This window comes from Aethalodelphis obliquidens, unplaced genomic scaffold, assembly GCF_003676395.1.
Source record: "Aethalodelphis obliquidens isolate GAN/ISIS:26980383/991018 unplaced genomic scaffold, ASM367639v1 scaffold7, whole genome shotgun sequence".
NCBI lineage: Eukaryota > Metazoa > Chordata > Mammalia > Artiodactyla > Delphinidae > Aethalodelphis > Aethalodelphis obliquidens.
The window spans coordinates 4,277,297-4,299,754 of NW_020837951.1; the positions used below are offsets into that span (position 1 = coordinate 4,277,297).

A 22,458-nucleotide genomic window follows, 5' to 3' on the forward strand; every position below is an offset into this window, starting at 1 on the left:
GCAGGTGCCGTGACTCTGGGAGGTCACCCTTCAAAGGCTTCTTAAGCGTTGCCCGCACACGCACAACATGCCTGTCACAGCCTTGTTGCGAGGCTTCCGGCTTTGTCAGCCTAAAGTTGCATAAATCTTTCACCGGTTGGTCGCGGGGGTGCCGATGGAGGGGCTCCTGGGAGCGTGCCCAGGAGGGGCGAGCTGAGCGGTGCCAGCGGTGCCGGCGGCCCATGCTGGCTTTGGAGCTGGGTCCAGTGGTGGCATCTAACTTGCTGCTAAACTAGGAGGGCACTGAGGGTCACTGGGGCTCTGTTTGTTCATCTGGAGGGTGGGATAATAATGAAAATAGCACCCGAGGGGTTACTGTGAGGGTTGAGAAGCTGTGTATGGAAGGTGCCCGGTGCAGCCTCCTTGTCAAAGCACTTGACCAGTGTCAGCAAATCACTGGGGCGGGGGCAGCTGGGGAGTCCCACTCTGGGGCCAGCCCAGGCCCCCTTGTCCATGGCAGCTGGGGGCTCCCTGGGACTCTTGATTTCAGGGAGATACCCAGGGACTATGTTGGGGGCCAGTGATGGGGGCCCCCAAAGCGTGTTCATAGTGCAGGCGTGTGTGGGCGCACCCCGAGGATGACCTCTGGCACAGGAAGGCTGAGCCGGGAGAGGAGAGGGCCATGCAGACGGCACGGGCCAGGCCCTCGGAGGAGCCCTCTGTTAAATGGGGTAACAGGAGACCCGCTTCCTGGGGCCCCCCTAAGGGCTGAGGGAGTGGGGACCCCATAGCACGTGGCTATGCAAATGCCCCATAAACACTGGTAATGAGGGATGGCGCTGCTCTTCACGGTTAGCCCGGAGCGAGGACTCCCTACCCCCTCCTCCCTGACACCCTCTGGGCCTTCTCTCCTGCCCTGGGGACAAGAAGGGGAAGAGGCCAGCGGAAGGATGCTGAGGAGGCTCAGCTCAGGTGTCCAGCAGGATGAAGGTGTGCTAGAGGTTCTTGACGACAAAGCCTGGCGCTTAGGAGCTTGGTAACAAGGGTGTGCCTGTGTGTGCATATGTGTGTGTGCGCATGTGTGCCCACGTGTGCATGCGTGCCTGTTTCTGTGTGCACACCTTTGTAGGGAGTACATGTGTGTGCATGTGTGTGCGTGACGGGATCCACAGCTCCTGAGGTTGAAGGCTAGGGGAGACCATGGCCTCACTGGTCCGAGGGGGCAGTGGGCGGGGGGGGGGTGGTCCCGGGTGCAGCGGCCGCTCTGTGTACGCACACGCATTGGGAGAGCCGTGGGGCAGTGGCAGGTAGGAGCCAGCCCGCCAGGACCGTGTGCGGAAGCTCCTCTTGCACTTGCCGCAGTCAGGGCCTGTGGTGTTGTGTTCACACTCGCACTGCAGGCTGCCCTCGCGCACGGAGCACAGGTTGGCGTGCAGGTTGCACTTGCACCTGGGGGGACACGGAGGGGGCAAGGCGTCAGTGAGCGTGTGGGCGGGCTCTTCCAGCTCTCTGGAGGGGCTTGGAGGGTGGCCTGGAAGGGACTCTTGAGGCCATCTGTCCAACCTGCCACGACTCTCCTTCGGGACAAATGCTCCCGGATTCAACATTTTGAGTCCTTCCCCAGCATGAGGGGTCCCTGGCTCCTACCTCTCAGTGAGGGGGGTGGGGGGCGTGATGAGATGCCCTTGTCCCAGGTGCTGAATTTTTAGTAACGCAGCTTCTGGTCACCTTTGCTCTCAACCATGGAGGGTTGACAGGTAGCAAGAGTTACCTGTCCCTGGTTGTGGAGACGTGGACCTGGCCCCAGGCTGTACCTCTGCTCTCAGCCGCGGCCCACACCCATGCCCTTGAGGGCAGAAAGAAATCCCAACTCCCCAAACCCTGTCAATTCATCCACACATGTATTATTCATTCATTCATTCAAATATTTATAGGCAACTCATCATCCTGAAACCAGTAAATACAGGGAAAGAATCAAGCATTTGTCTCACCCGTCCTATAAAAAGGGTACCTCCAGGTAACCAGTAGTTGATGAGGGGATGTTTCTTTTTATAGAAGCATTCCAGCTGATAACTGAAGAAGGAAAGACAGAATTTGAAAGTCACCACGTAGCATCCCCTACCGAACGGATAGCTCTTGGCACAGAGCATCGATAGAGAGAGACAACCAAAGAAAAAGTCTCGTCAAGGCAAATTGAACTTGAATCTGATCAACGCTCTGGATCCAGCTACAAACTTATAGGAAATACAGAGGACAGAGAAACATACTAAACACCACCAGGGGGACGCAAGCAGCAAAACCCGGAAGTGATGATATAGTTTATAGGACGGATGAATTGCAAGGGGCAAAACTTGAAATGGAGGGAGGAGGGACCCAGATCAGGAGAAACCTCAAAGGCAAAGCAATCGAGTGCAGATCGTGGACCTCATCTGGATCTCGGTCAGACAACCTCTAAACTCAGATAAACAATGTATATTCGTGAGACAACTGGAAATGTGAACACTGACTACATCTGGTGATACTAAATTAATGTTTATTAAGTGCAATGATGGTACTGTGGTTACCTTTTTAGAAGTTCTTGCCTTTAGGGACACACACGAGTATTTACAGAGGAAAGTATCTGATGTCTGGGATCTGCTTCGGAAGAACACAGAAAGGGAAAACATGGGCAGAGATTCAGACGAAACAAGAAAGGCTATGAGTGAATTGCTGAACTTGGGTGAACTTGGTTCATCATAGTAGATTCTATTTTCGTATGCATGTTGGAAACCGTCCACAAGAAAAAGTTAGAGAGACAGAGTGCTCCCTATTCTCATATGGGAAGATTTCCAAGATATATTGTCAATATTTGTAAAAAGCAAATTGCAGAATAATGTGTTTGGTAGGATTTTCTTTTTATGAAAATACACAAAGAAAAATGTGTATAGGGCACCTGTTATGTGCCAGGCTCTGAGCTGGGAATGGTGAGTATAATGGTCGACAAAGCAGATGGGGTCCCTGCTCTGATGGAGGATAGGGTCCAGCGGGGAGACGATCAAAAGATCAGTGATTGGGGGAGGGACGGGAAGGATGAACAGGTGGAGCCCAGGGGATTTTCAGGGCAGCAAAGTGATTCTGTAGGTGACACTGTCACGGCGGACACACGGCGTTACACATTTGTCAAAGCCCATAGAAGCACAGAGCAGCAAGGCAGAGCCCTAGTGTCAACTGTGGACTTGAGTTGACAACACTGTATCAATGCTGGTTCATCAACTATAACAAACGTATCACACTAATGCAAGATGTTAATAACAGGTGGAACTGGGTGGGGAACCCGGGTGTCAGGAACTCTTTGCATGATCTGCTCAATTTTCTGTAAACCTAAACCCTAAAATTTAATATAGACTTAATTTAAAAATAATAATCATGCAAATCTTTCATTAGTGCCAATTGTTATAGGTGCCCACGTGTTCTACAAAGGAGAGGGGATCATGGGTGGGTCTTAACTTAGTCTGGGGGCAGCAGGATAGGCTTCCACGAAGAACAATTTAACATCGAGAGTTACTCAGGCAAGGAGGGGAGAACCTTCTGGAAGGAGACAAGAGCACTGGGGAAGACCCTAGGGCCGAGAAGAGCTCAACCTGTAAGGTGTAAGATGAGGTAAGGGGGAAGAGGAGGCCAGACCGTGGTTCGGAGGCTGGGTTGTGTTCTGCAAGCCATTGGAAGGTTGGAGGTGTCCCGCTCTGGCTCTTATTTTATGTATCACCGCGGTCGCCTCATGGAGGATGCTTTGTCAGGGGGACCAGAGCCAGGGTATGGAGAGCGGGGAGGAAGCTGTGCCTGGCTGGCAGCAGAGGACAGTGGCGTGGACCAGGGCGGAGGCGCCTACGTCCCACCAGTGACGCCCGGCGTGTGCAACATTTCCCCTCGCTGGATCTCATCGTCTCAAAGATTGTTCCCCGAATGCTAAACCAGCATTTCTTCTCCAGCTCGTAATTTCCCCCTTCTCTTCATACCCCACCTTCCCCTGAGGGACACTCCTCCCGGACAGAGCGTCTCCCCTTAGCCTCTGCTTATTCACACGATGAATACTTAACTCCCTGCATCTTCCCGCTTCATAAATCAGTCCTGCCTCCCCTCCTGCCTTCTCTGACTCCATCTGACTGGAGCACTGCTGTGAGGCCGGCCTTCCCGGGCAAGGATCCCAAATGGGGAAAACTGGTTGCCAGGTTCCTAGCAGCCCTGCAGCTTGGAGTTAACCTGCTGCCTGCTGGCTTCAGAAGTGCCGGGGCTGCCTTCCTTCTCATAGCTTCTCTCTGCCCTCATATCATCTTGAGGAATGGTTACAGGAAATTGGGCACATCCATGCTATGGAGTATTATAAAGCCATTAAATATTATGTTGTCAAAGGCTACTTCAAACCTTGGGGAATGTTCCAGATAGAAATGAAAAGACCATACGCTGGTACTATTGTCACCTTCATTTTACAGACGAGGAAATGGAGGCTCAGAGAGGTTAAGTATCTTGCCCAGAGTCACAGGGCTGTCCAAAACTGTGACTGAAACCGGAACGCAGAGATATCCAACTCCGGAGTCCAAGAGGCTAACGTGGCTTAGAATATGGATTGTAAAAATGTAAGATACCAAACTGTAGGTATTATAGTGTTATGGACTGAATTGTGTCCCCCCCACCAAATTCACATGTTGAAGCCCTAATGCCCCAGTGCAACTGTATTTGGAGAGAGACCCCTTAGAGAGGTAATTAAAGTTCAAGGAGGTCAGAAGGGTGGGGCCCTAATCCCCTAGGGTTGGTGCCCTTACAAGAGGAGGAAGAGACCCCAGAGCTCTCTCTCCACCATGTGAGGACACAGTGAGAAATTGTCCATCTGCAAGCCAGAAAGAGGGGTCTCACCAGAAACCAACCCTGGTAGCATCTTGATCTTGGACTTCTAACTTCCAAAATTGTGAGAAAATAAAGAAATGTCTGTTGTTAAAGCTCCCCAGTCTGTGGCACTCCATTATGGCAGCCCAAGCAGACTAGTACATGCAGCTTCTGATTATGTTTAAGTACATATATCCATACCCAAAACACCAGTAGACAATACATCTAGGTATTCCTGTACTTGTCCTGAGGGAGGGGTGGGATTATAAATGATTATAGTTATTATTTCTATTTCCTTCTTTGTCACTTTGCACGTTTCCTGCATTCTCTATAGTGAGCAGGTGTTACTTATTATAAGTAGATAACAAATGGTTTTTGAAAACTGGAAGTCAGGCCAGGCGGGGAGGGAGGCTGGTTCTTGAGCTCACACAGGCCTTTCCTCTCAGGAGGAGAAGCAGGTACGTCAGGGTCCTGTTTGGGAAACCGTCGCTCCATGTTACACACCACGCACTGTTCGTGACTCTCAAGTCCCAGGTTCAAGGAGGTTTTCTGAACTCTCTGGAATAGAATTCTGGTGTAGAGTGAAGGCCCTGTCCAAGGAAATTAGCCAGTGCTAAAGTCTGTGCTATTTTAACTCCATCTTCCCTGGACACTTAGCCCTGTCAAGGTTTTACTTCAGCACAAAGCTGAAACAAACAGAGCATGAGAAAGCCTGTTCACTCTTTCCCTGGAGTTCCAATCGATTACCACATATGTACTGTGAGTCTACTATGTGCTCAGCTCTGGGAAAGGCACAGAGAGGGCTGGGCAGGCACCCGCTGGCACTGGGGACCCTTCTTCCTGGGAACACTAGACCCCAAGGATGGTCCATGGCAAAGAAAGGTTCTGTGTTTAAACCTTATTGGTCAACACATATGATGCTTTCCTAATGCCCTCACATTCTGCTCCCTGACTGCCACCCTCCACCCAGGGTCCCAGTGCACATTAGCATATTAAAGGCTCTGACAAGTCCTGCAGGAAAGAAACCTGCTGACTTTGTCTAACAAAAGTTTGTTTGCAAAACAAACCTTCTGGTATTTGACCTCAGAAGGTTTTAATTTTTTCATCTGAATTCCTATTTACCATACCACTGAGCTAGCTGGAGAGGAACACCCCAGCTGGGTGGAACCAGGAATGTACCGCATGCCTCTGGCCCGAGGATCAGATATTTTCAGATATCAGCTACAGAAAACAAAGATTGCCATCTCAACTTTGGGTGTTAACACTGACCTTGGCTTGTTAAAAATTTGTAAAAGGGCAGCTGACTCTGAGTAGCGTGTTATAATGATGATGGTAGAGGGAGTCACAGAATGTGAGAGCTCGACAGGTCTGGCGGGGGCTCGGGGTACAGCCGGAGAGAAGCCTGCCCAAGGTCGTGCAGTTTAGAGGTTACTCTGGATCCAAATCCAGACTTCCTTCCCTGACCCTGGCTCTGCCCCACCCCGTGCTGGCCAGCCCCGCCCACCATCTTCATCTCCCAGAGGGTGTCTTGGCTTCCCTGCCCTCCCCGGTTGAGCCCTGGAATGAGCACTGTGCCTCCTCTATCGGGGAGAGAAGAAGTTCCCTGCTGGGCAGGGCTGCCAGGAGGAGCCCACACAGTGTGGGGGAAGCCTCGCCAGGGCTGGCACAGAAACAGAACCCAGTCAATGGAACCGCTTCTCAGACTTCCTGACTTTTGCAGGGAGCGCATTGCAGGGAGTAATGCGCTGTGTGTGTTGGGGGGGGGGGGGCTTCACCTTTCTGGGTCTCTCTTTGTGTCCCTCTATGTCTCTCCATGTCTCTGTGTCCCTTCCCATCTCTGTCCAGCATGTGTTCTGATCCTGCTTTCCTCTAGACCTCTGCGCAATGCAGTTCCCTCCGCTTGGATCGAGCTGCCAGGCTCCGCCCCTTTCTCCTAAAGCTAACACCTAGTGGGCGTGTCAGGTTCAAGGCCAAATGTCGCTTCTGCAGGGAGGACCTCCCATCAGCCCCTGCTATACCTTCCCTCGTCCCAATGCTCATTGCAATAAGCATAATCTCCCAAAGTGGAGCATACGACATGACTGGGGGAGATGCGGGCTAGAACTATAAAAGAGTTTAATCGATTTTGTTTATTTTTGATTACACAGTATTTTTTTTTTTTAAGTGACAGACTCACCAAGCCTGGGAATCTCAAAAATGTTATTTGGCCAAAGGTCAAAGTTTAAAAGCATATTATTTGAAGAAATTATTAAGTAAATAAATAAATCATGTGCAATATCCTTATGCAAAAGCCTGACATTAGAACTCAACCTCACGCCATAAACAAAAGTTAACTCAAAATGGATCAAAAGGGGCTTCCCTGGTGGCGCGGTGGTTGGGAGTCCGCCTGCCGATGCAGGGGACGCGGGTTCGTGCCCCCGTCCGGGAAGATCCCACATGCCGCGGAGCGGCTGGGCCCGTGAGCCATGGCCGCTGAGCCTGCGCGTCTGGAGCCTGTGCTCCGCAGCGGGAGAGGCCACAACAGTGAGAGGCCCGCGTACAGCAAAAAAAAAAAAAAAAAAAAAAAGGATCCAAAAACCTATATGTAAGAGCTAAAACTAGATAACTCTGAAAAGGAAACACAGGGGTAAATCTTCATGACTTTGGATTAAACAGTGATTTCTTACACATGACACCAAAAGTACAAGTAACAGAAGAAAAAATAGATACATTGGACTTCATAAAAATTAAATACTTTTGTGTTTCAGAGGACGCCATCAGGAAAGTGAACAGATAACCCACAGAATGGGAGAAAAATCTTCTCTCTGGTGAGAGACTTACATCTAAGAACATATAATGAACCCTTACAACTCAATAATAAAAAAACAACTCAATTTTTCAAATGAGGAAAGGATTTGAATAGGTATTTCTTCCAAGAAGATACACAAATGGCCAACAAGCACATGCTCACATCACTAACCATCACAGAAATGCAAGCAAATTACAAGGTTACCACCTCACATCCTTCGAATGGCTAGTGTCAAAACCACAGATAATAACAAGAAAATGATTGTGAGAATCTGGAGGAAATGGAAGCCGTGTACACTGCCGGTGGGGATGTAAAGTGTTGTGAGTGACTTTGGAAAACTTTCCTCAAAAGTGAAACTGACTGACCATATGACCCAGCAATTCCCCTCCCAAGTATATTATATACCCAAGAGAAACGAAAACACATCTGCACAAAAACATGTACATGAATGTTCACTGCAGTGTTATTCATAATAGTCACAAGGTAGAAACAACTCATATGTCCATCAACAGAAAAACCAAATGTGGTGTATATACACCACGGAATATTGTTCACCCATAAAAAGGAACAAAGCACGACACCTGCTACAGCGTGGGTGAACCTGGAAGACATCATGCTACACGAAGGAGCCAGACACAAAAGGCCACATATTGTATGACTCCACTGATATGAAATGCCCAGAACAGACAGAAAGTAGACTCGTGGTTGCCAGGGGCTGGGGAGAGGGGAGAATGGGAGTGACCGCTAGATGGTACAGGGTTTCTTTTTGGGGAAACGAAAATGCCCTAAAGTTGACCATAGGGATGGTTGCACAACTCTGTGAATATACCAAAAGCCACTGAATTGTGCACTTTAAATGGATATGTTATGGCTTGTAAATTACATTTCAGTACAGCTGTTGCTAAACAAACAAATGAATAACTAACTGGAAAATATGGGAAATAGTGAGGGCGTTACCTGAGTGTCTAAAGCCTGGGAACCAGGGTTTTATTGCAATCTCTCTCCTGCAAAGCTTCAAAGGTTTGTTTTACTATTTGTATCAACCTAGCACGTTGCACCTTAAAGAAAGTCTTGCTGGGTGAACACAGCTGATATAAGGCACCATTCTGAGAACTCACGGATAAACACTTCAGCCTTTACCAACCATCCTATGAATGACATACTGTTATTATCTGCATTATACAGACGGGGAAACTGCGGCCTGGAGCGGTGAAGTGAGCTGCCTGAGGCCCCCCAGCTGGTAAGGGGCAGACCCACGACTTGAATCCGGGCAGCCTGACGCCAGAGCCCACACTGAACGTCCGCATGCCGTGGTGGCCCAGTGTGGCGGGCACTGGGGTCCTGGGATCAGCGGGCAGGGCTTCGACCCGTTCCCAGTGCACGTGCTGGGTGGCCCTGCACAAACTCTTCACTAATCTGAGTCCTAGTTTTCTCACCTGGAGAATGGGGAGCAACAACCCTGGTCACACCACGGGCTGTTGTGAGGATCGGTGACCTCGGTCATTCCTGAATAGGGGATGAGCGAATGGACATAAGTAATGCATCTGCCGTGTCACCCAGTCTCGCACACAGGTGCTCATTTGGGCTTCATACTCCTCTTGCCTTTCCTGCTGATTGTAAGATGGTAGCCCTGGCCCCTCGTCGCCCTAGCCTGGGATGTTCTGCCACTTCCTGTGTGACCTTAGGAGGGTTGCTGAAGTTCCTCGGCCTCTGTTTTCTCATCTGTAAAATAGGGATGGCAGTGGCACCTACCTCATATGGTTGTCCTAAGGAGCAACTGAGACATGGCCCTGAAGGCATGCATGTAAGCGCTGGGCAAACGCTAGTGTCCTGTTGGTTTTCTCATTTCTTATCTTTATGAGTGTCTAGAGATGGGGTCCTGAGATCTTTCTTTGAACAAATGTGTTGGTTCTTCACAAGAACCTCATGAAAGGTTTATTGCTATTATCTCTATTTTACAGACAAGAAAATGAGGCACAGAGAAGTTCAGCAAGAGGCCCAAGGCCACACAGCTGGTGAGCCCCACTTTAAGAAGGGGGTGGCGGCCTGGGGTCCTCCAGTGCTGGCTCTCACACAGACATAGGCTCAGAGAAATCCAACCTGCCCACAGTTCCCCCAAAGGACACAGTCATGTCCTTTCCTCCCCGCCCTCAGGCTTCTGTCCTGAGGTTTCCCTTCCCTATTCCAGAAGGCCCTCGGGAGATGAAATTAAAATAAATAAGCAAGCATATATAAATATAGAGCACTCATAGGTGGACAGGTGACGTGCATTATTAACTGAATCCTTGTGAAAACCCAGAAGGCATCACTCTTCCCATTTTACAGGTAAGGATATAAGATTGTAGTAGGTCAAGTGTCACGAACTCACCCCCAGGTCTCTGGGTGGAAGAGGCTGGATTTGAACCCAGAACTGTCGGGTGCCAGACTTGGATTTCATCACCATATTCTATTGGCCTGTCTCTCCCGGCACTTGCCTTATGTTGATTCCACTTGGATAATGAAGGCCAGTGGGGAGGGGCCACCGGACAGATACTCCCCCAAGCCCACTACCAATCCCGAGGCCCTGCCTCAGCCTAGGAAATGCAGGAGAAAGACGCTCCCTTTCCTAACTTTCTTTCTAACGCCAACTGCAGCCTGCGTCTAGACGCAGGTGGGTGGTCCAGACTCCTGGCTCTGCCGCTGGCCCGAGTATTTCTCCTGCATCCACGCAATCAATTTTCCTAGGGAATTACTTTCTGAATTTGACCTTTGAGAACCATCAATCTCACCAGAAAGCCATCATCTGAGATGCCTGACCCCGCTACACAGCACTTTTTGGCTCATCCATCAGGGAACGTTATTTAATAATGAAAGAGGGACAGGGCAAGGCTGGCCAGCAGTCCACTCCCAGCCCATCAGGATCTGCTGCCTGCCCCATCACAGAATCCCAGGGCTTTGACCCTTTGGATGGCAGCAGGAGTGGCTCCGTAAGAACGGGGGGTAACGGAGGAACAGAGACACTGAGTCAGTAGCCAGAGTCAGAGCAGATTCCCTGCTCCTGATCTGCCTGGGTGACCTCGAGCGAGTCACTTCTCCGGATCTCAGACCTTTCGCTTGCAGTTTGGAAGGCTTGAATTACATCTTAGCTTTTCAACTTTTCTATTTAGTTGTTCATGGGTGCCTAATATACTGTTTGGCACGCAGTGGGCTCTCAGTCGATAGCGGCTGAATGAACGAAGGAGGAAAGGAAGGGAGGGAGGAGACGAGGCACAGAGGCTCTTTGCACAGCATCTGGCATGGATGAGCCTTAACGGCTCAGTGAAAGCCAGGCACTATCGTGGCTGGAGCAGTGTGGTGGCAGGTGACCGCAGGGTCTTAGTCTCCGGGTCCATAAAACGGGGGACTTGACGGTTTCCACGGGACAGGGCTATTGAGAGGATGAAGATGGGCTGGCCCATGGGGCATGCTCAGCACAGGGTCGGGCACGTAGGGAGCCCCCCGTAAATACCAGCTGCTTTGCCATTGCTAATGGCCAACAAGTGACATCAGTGGGAATCTGGGGGGATCCCCAGGAACAAAGATTGTCCTTATTCGGCAGCCCCCGGGTGCCCAGCCCCAAGGCACAGGTCCCCTTATCCATGCTGTCCTGCCGACACCCTACTCCAGAGCCCCCCCCCCCGCTGAGATCAGCTGGCCTTTTCTCCAGGCCCCTTGGGACGCGCCCACTGTCCTCTTAGAGTCACTTCCACGAAGGGCCGACTGTCACTACAGTTGCCAGATTTAGCAAATAAAAATATAGCATGCCTGGTTAACTTTGAATTTCAGGTAAACGCTGAATAATTTTTTAGTATAAGTACAGGCGTGTCTCGGAGATAGTGCGGGTTCAGTTCCAGACCAATAAAGCAAATATCGCAATAAAGTGAGCCACATGAATTATTCTGGTTTCCCAGTGCATATAAAAGTTACGTTTACACTATACTGTAGTCTATTAAGTGTGCAATAGTATTATGTCTACAAAAATGTACCCACCTTGACTAAAAAAATATTATATTGCGAAAAATGTTAACCATCAACTGAGCCTTTGGTGAGTTGCAGCAGTAACATCACAGATCACTGTCCACCACAACCAATGTAATAATAATGAAAGAAAGTTTGAAGTAGTGCGAGAATTACCAACATGCGACACAGAGACCTGAACTGAGCAAACGCTGTTGGAAAAACAGCACCGACAGACTTGCTCGATACAGCGTTGCCACAAACCTTCAATTTATTAAAAAAACACATTATCTGCAAAGTTCAATAAAGTGAGAGCAGTGAAACAAGGTTTGCCTGTGTGTCCCGTGAAGCATCTGGGCACACGCTTACACTAAAAACATTGTTTGTGGCTCACCGGAAATTCGGATTTAGCTGGTATCCTGCGTTTTATCTGGCAGCCCTACCTGTCACCCCTGCTCAGGCACATGGTGAGCCATGGCCCTCTGGCCCGACCCCTGACCCCTCTCAAGGCCTGGCCTGGGTGTCCCCACCCACCCATCAGAAGCTGGCCGGGCTGCCTGCCCTCCAGAGAGGAGGCCACGGCTGCCTTCTCCTCTAAGTCGCTAAGTTGTTTCTTTTTCTCTAGTTGATGAGTCCCTAACGAGCCCCAGGGGACCATGACGGAGGCAGGACTGAGCCTCACCTGCACGGGAAGGCCACCCCAGACAACCTGAGTTCTCAGGGAAATGTGCCCTGCTCCTGCCAGGAGGAGACCGACACGCTGACTTCACCCGCTCCTGTCCACCTGCCGGGCCCGGCCGGGGGCCTGACAGCCGCGCGAAGCACGAAGCAGTCGTCGGACGGCAGGGGCACCGGCCGGTACCAGGCGCCAGCGTGCCCTGCCCCGCAGGGAGGGGCGGGCAGCGCCTGGGCCCTGCCGGCGGGAGTGCCATCTGGACACGGGCCTGGCACCAGTGCGCCACGAAAATCGAAATCGTGAGCCGGGCCCTCCCCTCCTCAGGGTGAGAGGAGCGGGGTGTTTGGAGCGCCTCCCAGACAGGAGGGCGGAGGAATGTAGGTCAACTCCTGGCTGCCGGAAAGAGTGATGTCATCGGCTCCTGGGGGAAAGATGGGGAAGTGGTAAGTTTAGGCGAGCGAGAGAGCCGGGTGCCGGAGCCGGGCAGGGAGGAGGGGGCCGGGGCTGGTTCCCCTCAATGGTCAAACTTGCCAGGATTTCAGGGCAGTCACAGGGACCCCTCGGTGAGCACAGGTGGGGCGCTCGGGAGAGCCCAGGACCCCAGGCGGTCTTGGTAATCGATCGCCTCTTCCTGGCGTCTCCCCCACTTCTTTTACCACTTGTCCAAACAGCATTGTGTATGCAGCCTTCTGGGAGCGGATGGGTGTATTTCTGACACCTTGAAGGTCAGAGTCGCTTGAAACAAGTTTCTATTTGAAAGCCTCCAGCAGCGCCTTCCCATTTCTCTTGTCAGAGAGAGCATTTATTTCTGGGGAAAGACTGTTCTTTTGTTTGGGGAAAAACAGTTCAGTGGGCTGCCGGGTTTATAGGGAAGCGAACCCCGAGCCTATGCTGGCCTGGAGATGTCAGCACGTGAGGGTGGACACATGAGGGAGAAGGCCGACCTCGAGAAGGGCACTTCCCTTGTGGAGGGGCTCATGCATCTGGGGCTGGAGGCCTGGGCTCCAGGGAGGAAGGATGCAGCCATGAGAGGGGGCTGGGGGCTCACGACAGAGGTGGTCCAGGGGCTGCCCCTCCCAGGCAGCCGGTGGCCACGGCCAATGGCTGGGTCTCCGGGTCAGTGCTGGCTAATGGCCATCCTTTGAAGTGTTCTCTTTGTACGTGATCATTCTCGCCCCAGCCTGTGAGTCCACGTGCAATGGCTCACCGTGGCCTGGGGGTGTTAGATCTTCTTTGGGGGATTAAGTGAGAGACCGTGTCTTTGGCTGGTACACAGCAGCGTGGAGAGATTGGCAGCCTTCAAGGAAGCAAGCGATGGCCAGGAGAACCTCTCCTGATCCCAGAGAGGCTGGATCAAGAGGTGACCAGCAATGAGAAGGCCATAGTTGGGGATCTCGCTAAGGGAAGGCTATAAAATATTGGACTCATAGCTAATTAGTGGAATGGGGGCAGGGCTAGGGTACTAGTGGAAAGAGGGCTCCTGGATGCTGGAGAATCTGAACCGTCTGGGTCAAAAGGCTTCAAGTCAAGCCCTGAGACCCCGAGAAGAGGGGACACTGAAAGCCGAGCCGCGGGGCGCGGGTGTGCAAGGCCTCGGCCACCTGGCGTGACCTGGCTCTCTCAGGATCACGTGGATGAACGCCAGCTGCTGCATCTCCTGGAACGCAGTCAGGCTGGCAGCTGAGTTCATTGCCAAATCAGATTTGGGCTTCTGTGCGAAGTCCTTTTATGTTAAGTGCTTTAACATACATCACCTCCTCCAGTCTATTGATAAATCCTATTACCCATTATGAAGCCAGAGGCAGCTTCCCAGCCAACAGGAGAGAGGCTGATGGAGGGGTGCTGGGGGGCTCGGGCGTGTGGCTTGGGGGAGACACGCTGGGTATGACCAGGCTGGTTGCCTGAAGCAAGCTCACCTCCTCCCCTGTGGGAGGGCTCAACACCCTGGAGGGGAGGGCCAGGCCTGGGTCGGGGGAGAGGGGGAAATGTGAGGCGTGCTGGGCGTGATGGTGGAGGGCCAGCCCATTGGTTTTGTCTACCCACCTCCTGGCTCCCGGATTCCAGACCCCTTCTCCTCCGAAAGAGTTACGAATATTAAGACCCATTTGTTCATGAACGAATGAGCGAATGACTTCAACGAATGCACAGCATTCCTGCCTGGTTCTCAGTGCTGGCCTCACAGGGTCAAGAACACAGACCCAGACCCTGTCCTCTCAGAGCTCAGAGCCCAGGGTGGGGAAGGGGGAGGGCGGCTGGATACAGGAGTGTGTGTGCAGCAACGCACCTGTGACAATGCAGTGGGATTGCTGTGCTCTTTGAAGGCCAGAGGAGGGGAGGCAAGGGCTGGCCGCCCGGATCGCCAGCCTGCGGGGACCCCGGAGAGGCGCCCTGCGAGCCAAGCCCTGAGGAATGAGGCGTTTGCCAGACAGGAGGGGCGGACGGGGTGCGTTGTGCTGCAGGCAGGAGGAGAAGCCCTGAGGCGAGTCAGAGGGACCCAGCTCCGGGCGGGGGGCTGGCCTGTGAGGACTCAGGGCCCAGGCTGCCCAGGGAGGCGAGAGGAAGGATGTGTGGTCCACGGGAACGGAGTTTCTAAGGTCAATGGGAAGCCACTGAAGGGTGTTGTTCAGGGCAGTGACGTGACTGGGTTTGGGTTTGGGGAAAAACCTCCATGTGGAAGGGGCAAGGCTGAAGGGGGCAAGTCCAGTCCCCTCCCCAAACAAAATCCTGATGCCCCTCTCTGTGGGGCAGGGGTAGTGATGGGGTCCATGTAGGAAACTGCTCAGGCTGACAGAGTGGGATGGGAGAGGTGGGTAGGAATCCAGAGGTGGTCACACTGGTCAGAATGGCCATCATTAAAAAGTCTACAAATAACAAATGCTGGAGAAGGTGTGGAGAAAAGGGAACCCCCCCCTACACTGTTGGTGGGAATGTAAGTTGGTGCTGCTACTATGGAGAACAGTATGGAGGTTCCTCAGAAACTAAAAACAGAATTACCATATGATCCAGCAATCGAACTGCTGGGTATATATCCAGACGAAACTCTAATTCAAAAAGCTACACGCGCCCCTATGTTCATAGCAGTACTATTCACAATAGCCAAGACACGGAACAACGTAAATGTCTATTGACAGAGGAATGGGTAAAGAAGATGTGGTGCGTACATACAATGGAAAACTACTCAGCCGTAAAAAAGAATGAAATAATGCCATTTGCAGCAACACGGATGGACCTAGAGATTGTCATACTAAGGGAAGTAAGTCAGAAAGAGAAAGACAAATACTATGTGATATCACTTATATGTGGAATCTAAAACATGACACAAATGAACCTAACTATGAAACAGAAACAGATTCACAGACGTACAGAACAGACTTGTGGTTGCCAAGGGGGAGAGGGTTGGGGGAGGGGTGGAGTGAGAGGTTGGTGTCAGCAGATGTAAGCTTTTATATATAGAATGGATAAACAACAAGGCCCTCCTGTATAGCACAAGGAACTATATTCAAAACGATATAGTTATCCTATGATTAAACTATAATGGGAAAGAATATATAAAAAAGAATGTATATATATATATATATATATATGTATAACTGAGTCACTTTGCTGTACACCAGAAATTAACACAACATTGCAAATCGACTATACTTCAATTTAAAAAAAGATATTTTAAAAAAAGGAATCCAGAGGTGGGCATTTCCCCACAGAGTGGAAAGAGGCAACTCCAAATGGGGGAGAGGCACCCGGACTCCCCGAGGCCAGGGCAGCCCAGACGAGGCCCCTCGTCGACCCTGGGCTTCTGCAGAAGGCTCGGCTCGTCCTGCGGGTCAGCCTCTGTGCCCTGGGCTGCGTGAAGGCGGTGGAGCGTGTGATGTGTGTGTGTGACCACTGCTTGTGGAAGTGGATTCACGCGTGCAGGTGGGGCAGGTACGTGTGTACATATAAGGGAGCACCTGTAAATCTAAAACGTGCTGAGGGACTTCCCTGGTGGTCCAGTGGTTAAGACTCCGTGCTCCCAATGCAGGGGGCCCGGGTTCAATCCCTGGTCAGGGAACTATATTCCGCATGCCGCAATGAAGATCTCGCGTGCCGCGACTAAGACCCGACGTGACCAAATAAATAAATTAATTAAAAATGAATAAATAAAACATGCTTGATAGGGGCAGCGTGCCAGCAAGCCTTCAAAATGACCCACTCTGGGCTCCCCCTGTTGTGGGGTAGAGAAGCGGCCCAGCCAGGGCAGGAGCCCCCACTCCAGCCCTGTCTGTCCTGCCCATGCCTCATTAGCCTCAGTTACAGCTAATAAGGTCCCTCCAATCCCCAAGCTGGGGGCGGGGCAGAGAGCCAGACAGGAGCACAGATCCAGGGATTCAACTTGGCTGGAGAGGGTCCCCCAGGTGAGCCACGCACCCGTGGAAATGGGGTTTTGTTCAGGTAACTAAATACTGACTCCTTACAAATAACAAGGGCTCCCATTTCGCAAGCACCTACTGCACGTCAGGCCTTGAGCTGACCTACAAGTGCTCAGACAGTCCTCAAAACAGTAGGATCCCATTTCACAGATGGGGAAACTGAGGCTCGGGAAAATTGAAGAGACTTGCCCTGGACCATAAACTAGCAAATGAAAGAGTCTGAATTCAAACGCAGTCTTCTCTTTGACACCAAGATGTGCCACTATCGACTCAGTACAAAGAGACCCTGGAGCCCCGAGGATGGCTGCCTTCGGTTGCCGGGACGATATGGGGTCTTTAGAAGTGTAAGATGCGGGGTTTCTGGCCGAAATATTGTCTGTCAGCCCGCACCTGTTCTCTTCTCCTTGTACATCGTGGAAGCCCCCCCCCCCACCCCGCCCCCATCCTCTCAGGCCCTCTGCCCCTCGCTGATGGCTTTCTCCAGCAGTTTCCCCTGCTGTTCCTTTCTGTTTTCTCTGCATCATCACCAGAACCCCAGGGTGCTGCGGTCCCTCCCTCTTTTCAGGAAGAACCCTTTCCTTCCCTCAAACTCCCCACCAGCTTGTACTCCATTTCCCTGCTCCCTTTCATGATCAAACCTCTGGAAAGCCTTATCGACACCACTTTTGGTTTTTTTACCCCTCATTCATTCTTTTAAAATCTTCTGCATTCACCCTGGAATCCACCCAAGATGGGCTTTGTCCCCGACTCCCCCAAATCTGCCCTCCCAAGGTCACCTTTGACCTCCACGTTGCTAAGTCCACGGACCCACCTGGCCGTCCTCTGTCTGGACCCCTCAGTGGCACTGGACACTGATGCCCATGCCCCCTGGACATGCTCCGCCCACTGGGCTTTCGGGCACCATCCTTCCCGATTTTCTCCCCTCTATGGCTCCTTGCTCTCCATGTGCTGCCTTCACCGTCCAACTTCCCAGGGCTCCATCCCAGGCCAGCCCTCACCTTCCTCCTTGTTCTCAGAGCCTCACACGCTCCCATGGCGTCGGGGGTCATCTCTAAGCCCGGGACTGGGTTGCCTGCCCTTCAGACTTGGACGTCCAAATGCTCCCATGCCTCAAGGGCACCTCACAGCAACAGGTCAAAACAGAACTCTGGGGCTTCCCTGGTGGTGCAGTGGTTGAGAGTCTGCCTGCCGATGCAGGGGACACGGGTTCGTGCCCCGGTCCGGGAGGATCCCACGTGCCGCGGAGCGGCTGGGCCCGTGAGCCACGGCCGCTGAGCCTGCGCGTCCGGAGCCTGTGCTCCGCAACGGGAGAGGCCACAACACTGAGAGGCCCACGTACCGCAAAAAAAAAATAATAATAAATAAAATAAAATTTAAAAAAACCAGAACTCTTCCTCTGGGGTCACAGCCACTTGGGAAAACCGTTCTGCAGTTTCTTATAAAGTTAAACACACATTTATCATATGACCCTACAATCCCACACCCGGGGATTCACTCAAGAGAAATGAAAGCTTATGTTCATACCCAAACCTTTACACGAATTCTCAGAGCTGCTCTATTCATAGCTGCCCCAAACTGGAAGCAACTGAAATTCCCTTCTCTGAGCGAATGTGTTAGGGAACCGTTGATTGAAACCGCTCACCTTGGCCCGGCATGACGATGACTGCTTCCCTGAGTTGTCTCACAACAGGAGGTCCCGATAAGGAGCCCGGTGCTACAGCCAAAAACTAGCCAGAAGAATTTGGGAGGGGCCCCAAAGGGGAAGGGGACGCCAGCCCATAATATGTCCTACCAACCTCCCAGAAACCCTCGCGCTGGAATCCATCTTGGCTGAGAGATGCACGCGCCACCAGGAAGGACCCTGAGTCAGAAAAAATATGGGTGAAGCAAGATGATTGGCCAGATACAACCCGGAAACTCACCCCATCACCATAAACCCCGAGACTGCGAGCCACGTGGCAGAGCAGTCTTCCTGGGCTCCCTTACTCTGCTGCTCTCCGTCCGGGCGCCCCTTCCCAATAAAGTCTGCTTTGTCAGCACGTGCGTCTCCTCGGACGATTCATTGCCAAGTGTTAGACAAGAGCCCACTTGGGCCCTGGAAGGGGTCCCCCCTCCTGCAACAATGGACGGAACTGCAGTGCTGGGGGCAGGATGCTCCCCGGCAATAAAAAGGACCATGCTTGATGGCAACAACACAAGCACCTTGAGGGCACTGTGCTGAGCGAAGGAAGCCTCTCACATGCTGTGCGACTCCATTTACAAGACGTTTTCAAAAAGACAAAGCTGTAGTGACAGAGATCAGTGTTTGCTGAGGACTGGGGGCCGGGAGAGGGGGGTGTGGCTACAAGGGGGCAGCTCGAGGGAGCTCTCTGGGGAGATGGACTGTTTTGTGTCTTGATTGTGCTGGTGGTCCTATGAATCTACGTGGGTTAAAATTCATAGAACTGCACCCCCAAAGGTCAATTTTACTGGATGATAATGTATAAAGCAAAATGTAAACATATTCAAACATTTCTTCCAGAAACTTCTTCCTCCCCCGGCTGTCCCCACTTCACTAGGTACAATCTCCATCCACCCAGGGTCTCCAGCCAGAACCCGGGGCTCCCCTGGATGCCTCCTACCAGCCACTCCATCAACTCCATCCCCAGGCAGCCCTCGGCTCCCATCTCCACGTCCAGAACCCAGTCCAGGCTGTGCTTTGTCTTGGCGGAAACTGCCTGGTCTCCCTCCAGCTGCCCCTCCCAGCTCAAGCGGCCGGCCAAGCATCAGAAATCAGTGTGACCTCCCCGTCTAAAATCCTGCAATGGCTTTCCCTGAACTTAGGACAAACCAACTCCCTCCCGAGGCTGCAGGGCTAGCACCACATGGCCCTGTCCCCTCTGCTCTCACGGCGCTCACACACTCTAGCCACGTCATATTAAGCTCTTAGAAGGCATCACCCGTGAGTTGAAGGCAGGGCCTTTGCACCTGCGGTTCCCCTGCCAGAAACGCACCTCCGCCTGCTCCGGCTCCCCCTTCCGCCTGCAAAGCTACTTCCTCGGGGGGCTTCCCCCACCACCTGGGGCCTGGTGTCAGGTCGCCCCTCCCAGCCACCCTCCCTGTAGCCCCCTCGGTTTGTCACCTTCCCAGCACCTTGAGTCACCTGTGGTGGTTTGTTTTGTTTATTCCCATCTCCCTACTAGACCGTAAACCCCGTGGGGCTCTTGGATCTGAAGCACCTGGCTATGTTGGACACATAGTAGGTGCCTGTTATAGATTGAATTGTGTCCCCCAAAAAGATAGATGGAAGTTCTATCTATCCTGGTGCCTGTGACTCTGACCTGATATGGAAACAGGGTCTTTGCAGATGTGATTAAGATATAAATTAAGGGGCTTCCCTGGTGGCGCAGTGGTTGAGAGTCCGCCTGCCGATGCAGGGGACACGGGTTCGTGCCCCGGTCCGGGAGGATGCCGCGTACCGCGGAGCGGCTGGGCCCATGAGCCATGGCCGCTGAGCCTGCGCGTCCGGAGCCTGTGCTCCGCAACGGGAGAGGCCACAGCAGTGAGAGGCCTGCGTACCGCCAAAAAAAAAAAAAGATATAAATTAAGATGAAGTGATACTGGAGTAGGGTGAGCCCTTAGTCTAGTACGACTGCTGTCCTTTTAAGAAGAAGAGATATGGGGAGGACACTCTATCGAGACAGAGGCACAGAGAGAAGACGGCCACGAGAAGACAGACGAAGGGATGGGATGACGCATCTACAGCCAGGGGATGCCAAAGACGCTGGCTTCCCCCAGCAGCTCGGAGAACGGATTCTCCCTGACAGGTTTTGGAAAGAGCATGGCCCTGCCACCACCTTGATTTCAGACTTCAAGCCCCCAGAACTGTAAGGCAATACATTTCTGTTGTTTTAAGCCCACCTGATCTGTGGTACTTGGTGATGGCAGCCCTAGGAGACTAACTAATACAAGTGCCCATTAAAAATATCCATTGAATGAATTAATACGACAGTGACAAAACTCTCAGAAGGAAATCCTCCCCACTCAGCGAGAGAAAGGGGGGCGCTCGTTCTCCCCAGCACTGTTGGAAGGCATCACTGTCAGGGATTCCATCCCTAACTCACCCACTGGGGCCCCATATCTTCTGAGACCCCAGCCAAACCCAGGACCCCGCTGCTGCCCCCCCCCCCCCACCAGGGCTGGGGCCACACCTGGTAGGTGAGCAGCCCAGAGGTACCCAAAGGAGCCTGGACAAATGCCCCATGGGTCCCCCTGCCACACTTGGCAGTGGACACCCCCCCATATCCTCAGCACAGCTCTGCCCCCGCCCCAGTCCTCAGCAGACGACAGTATGGTGCGTGTCCCATCTTTGGTGGGAGGGAGTGGTTCAGGAAGATTGGCAGGTTCGGTTAAAGGGTGTAAACTGCGCCTAACAAAATCTCTGTCCTTAATGAGCTGGGAACATACATGTTGGGTTGAAAAAATAAAAAATAGAACACGAAACTGACTCTCCAAACGTTTGGGGATCACGGACCCCTTTGGCAATGGAATGAAAATGAAGGCCCTCACTCGGGCCGACCTCACACCCACACGATGCTTAGCATGTATTTCCGGGAGTCCAGGACCATTCAGGCCCACTCTCCTGAAAGCACACGGGCCCCGTAGAAGGAACTCCAGGCTGATCACTCCCTGGGATCCTGGTGTTTTATTGACACAGTGGTGACCCTAGCACTTACTGCATGTTTACCACGGTCTGGCCACAGCTCTGAGCCTCTTCACGGGTTGTCTGATTTAAACTCCATGGTTATGGGACTTCCCTGGTGGTGCAGTGGTTGAGAACGCGCTTGCCAATGCAGGGGACGTGGGTTCGAGCCCTGGTCCGGGAAGATCCCACGTGCCGCGGAGCAGCTAAGCTCGTGAGCCACAGCTACTGAGTCTGTGCTCTAGAGCCCGTGAGCCACAACTACTGAGCCTGCATGCCACAACTACTGAAGCCCGTGTGCCTAGAGCCCATGCTCCGCAACAAGAGAAGCCACCGCAATGAGAAGCCTGCACACCACAACGAAGAGTAGCCCCTGCTCGCTGCAACTAGAGAAAGCCCGTGCACAGCAACAAAGACCCAATGCAGCCAAAAATGAAACAAACAAACAACTCCATGGTTATTATCTCCATTTTATGGAGGTGGGAAAGGAGCCACAGACAAGTTAAGAAACTTGCCCTGGGTCACACCTGAGCCAGGATTTGCACTTGGACAGTCTGACATGGAAGCCATCCACCTATTTCTTTTTCTTCTTGTGTGTGTGTGTGTGTGTGTGTGTGTATGTGTGTGTGTGTGTGTGTGTTAAAATATACATAACATAAAACTTACTATTTTGCCATTTTAAAGTGGATAATTCAGTGACATTAAGTACATTCACGTTATCGTGCAACTACCATCAATATCCTTTTCTAGGGACTTCCCTGGTGGTCTAGTGGTTAGGACTCAGTGCTTTCACCACCGTGGCCAGGGGTCAATCCCTAGTCGGGGAACTAAGATCCTGCAAGCTGTGCAGCACAGCCAAAAATAAAATAAAATTAACAAACAAACAAATAAAAGCAATTACCTTTAAAAGATATCCTTTTCCATGGGGAGGGGGAAGGGTGAGCTGTGACAAAGTGAGAGAGCGGCATGGACATATATACACTACCAAACATAAAATAGATAGCTAGTGGGAAGCAGCCACATAGCACAGGGAGATCAGCTCGGTGCTTTGTGACCACCTAGAGGGGTGGGATAGGGAGGGTGGGAGGGA

The 22,458-nt window shown here is 52.0% G+C and overlaps 1 protein-coding gene across 2 annotated transcripts in view; it reads right to left on the bottom strand.

Moving 5' to 3' along the window:
* NTNG2 (netrin G2) overlaps positions 1–22,458 on the bottom strand; it is a 74,441-nt gene that overhangs the window by 12,136 nt on the left and 39,847 nt on the right. For both annotated transcript variants that reach the window (XM_027104463.1, XM_027104462.1), the window contains exon 4: positions 1,256–1,428. In XM_027104463.1, coding sequence (XP_026960264.1) covers positions 1,256–1,428 — 173 coding nt within the window. The remainder of the gene's footprint in view (positions 1–1,255; positions 1,429–22,458) is intronic.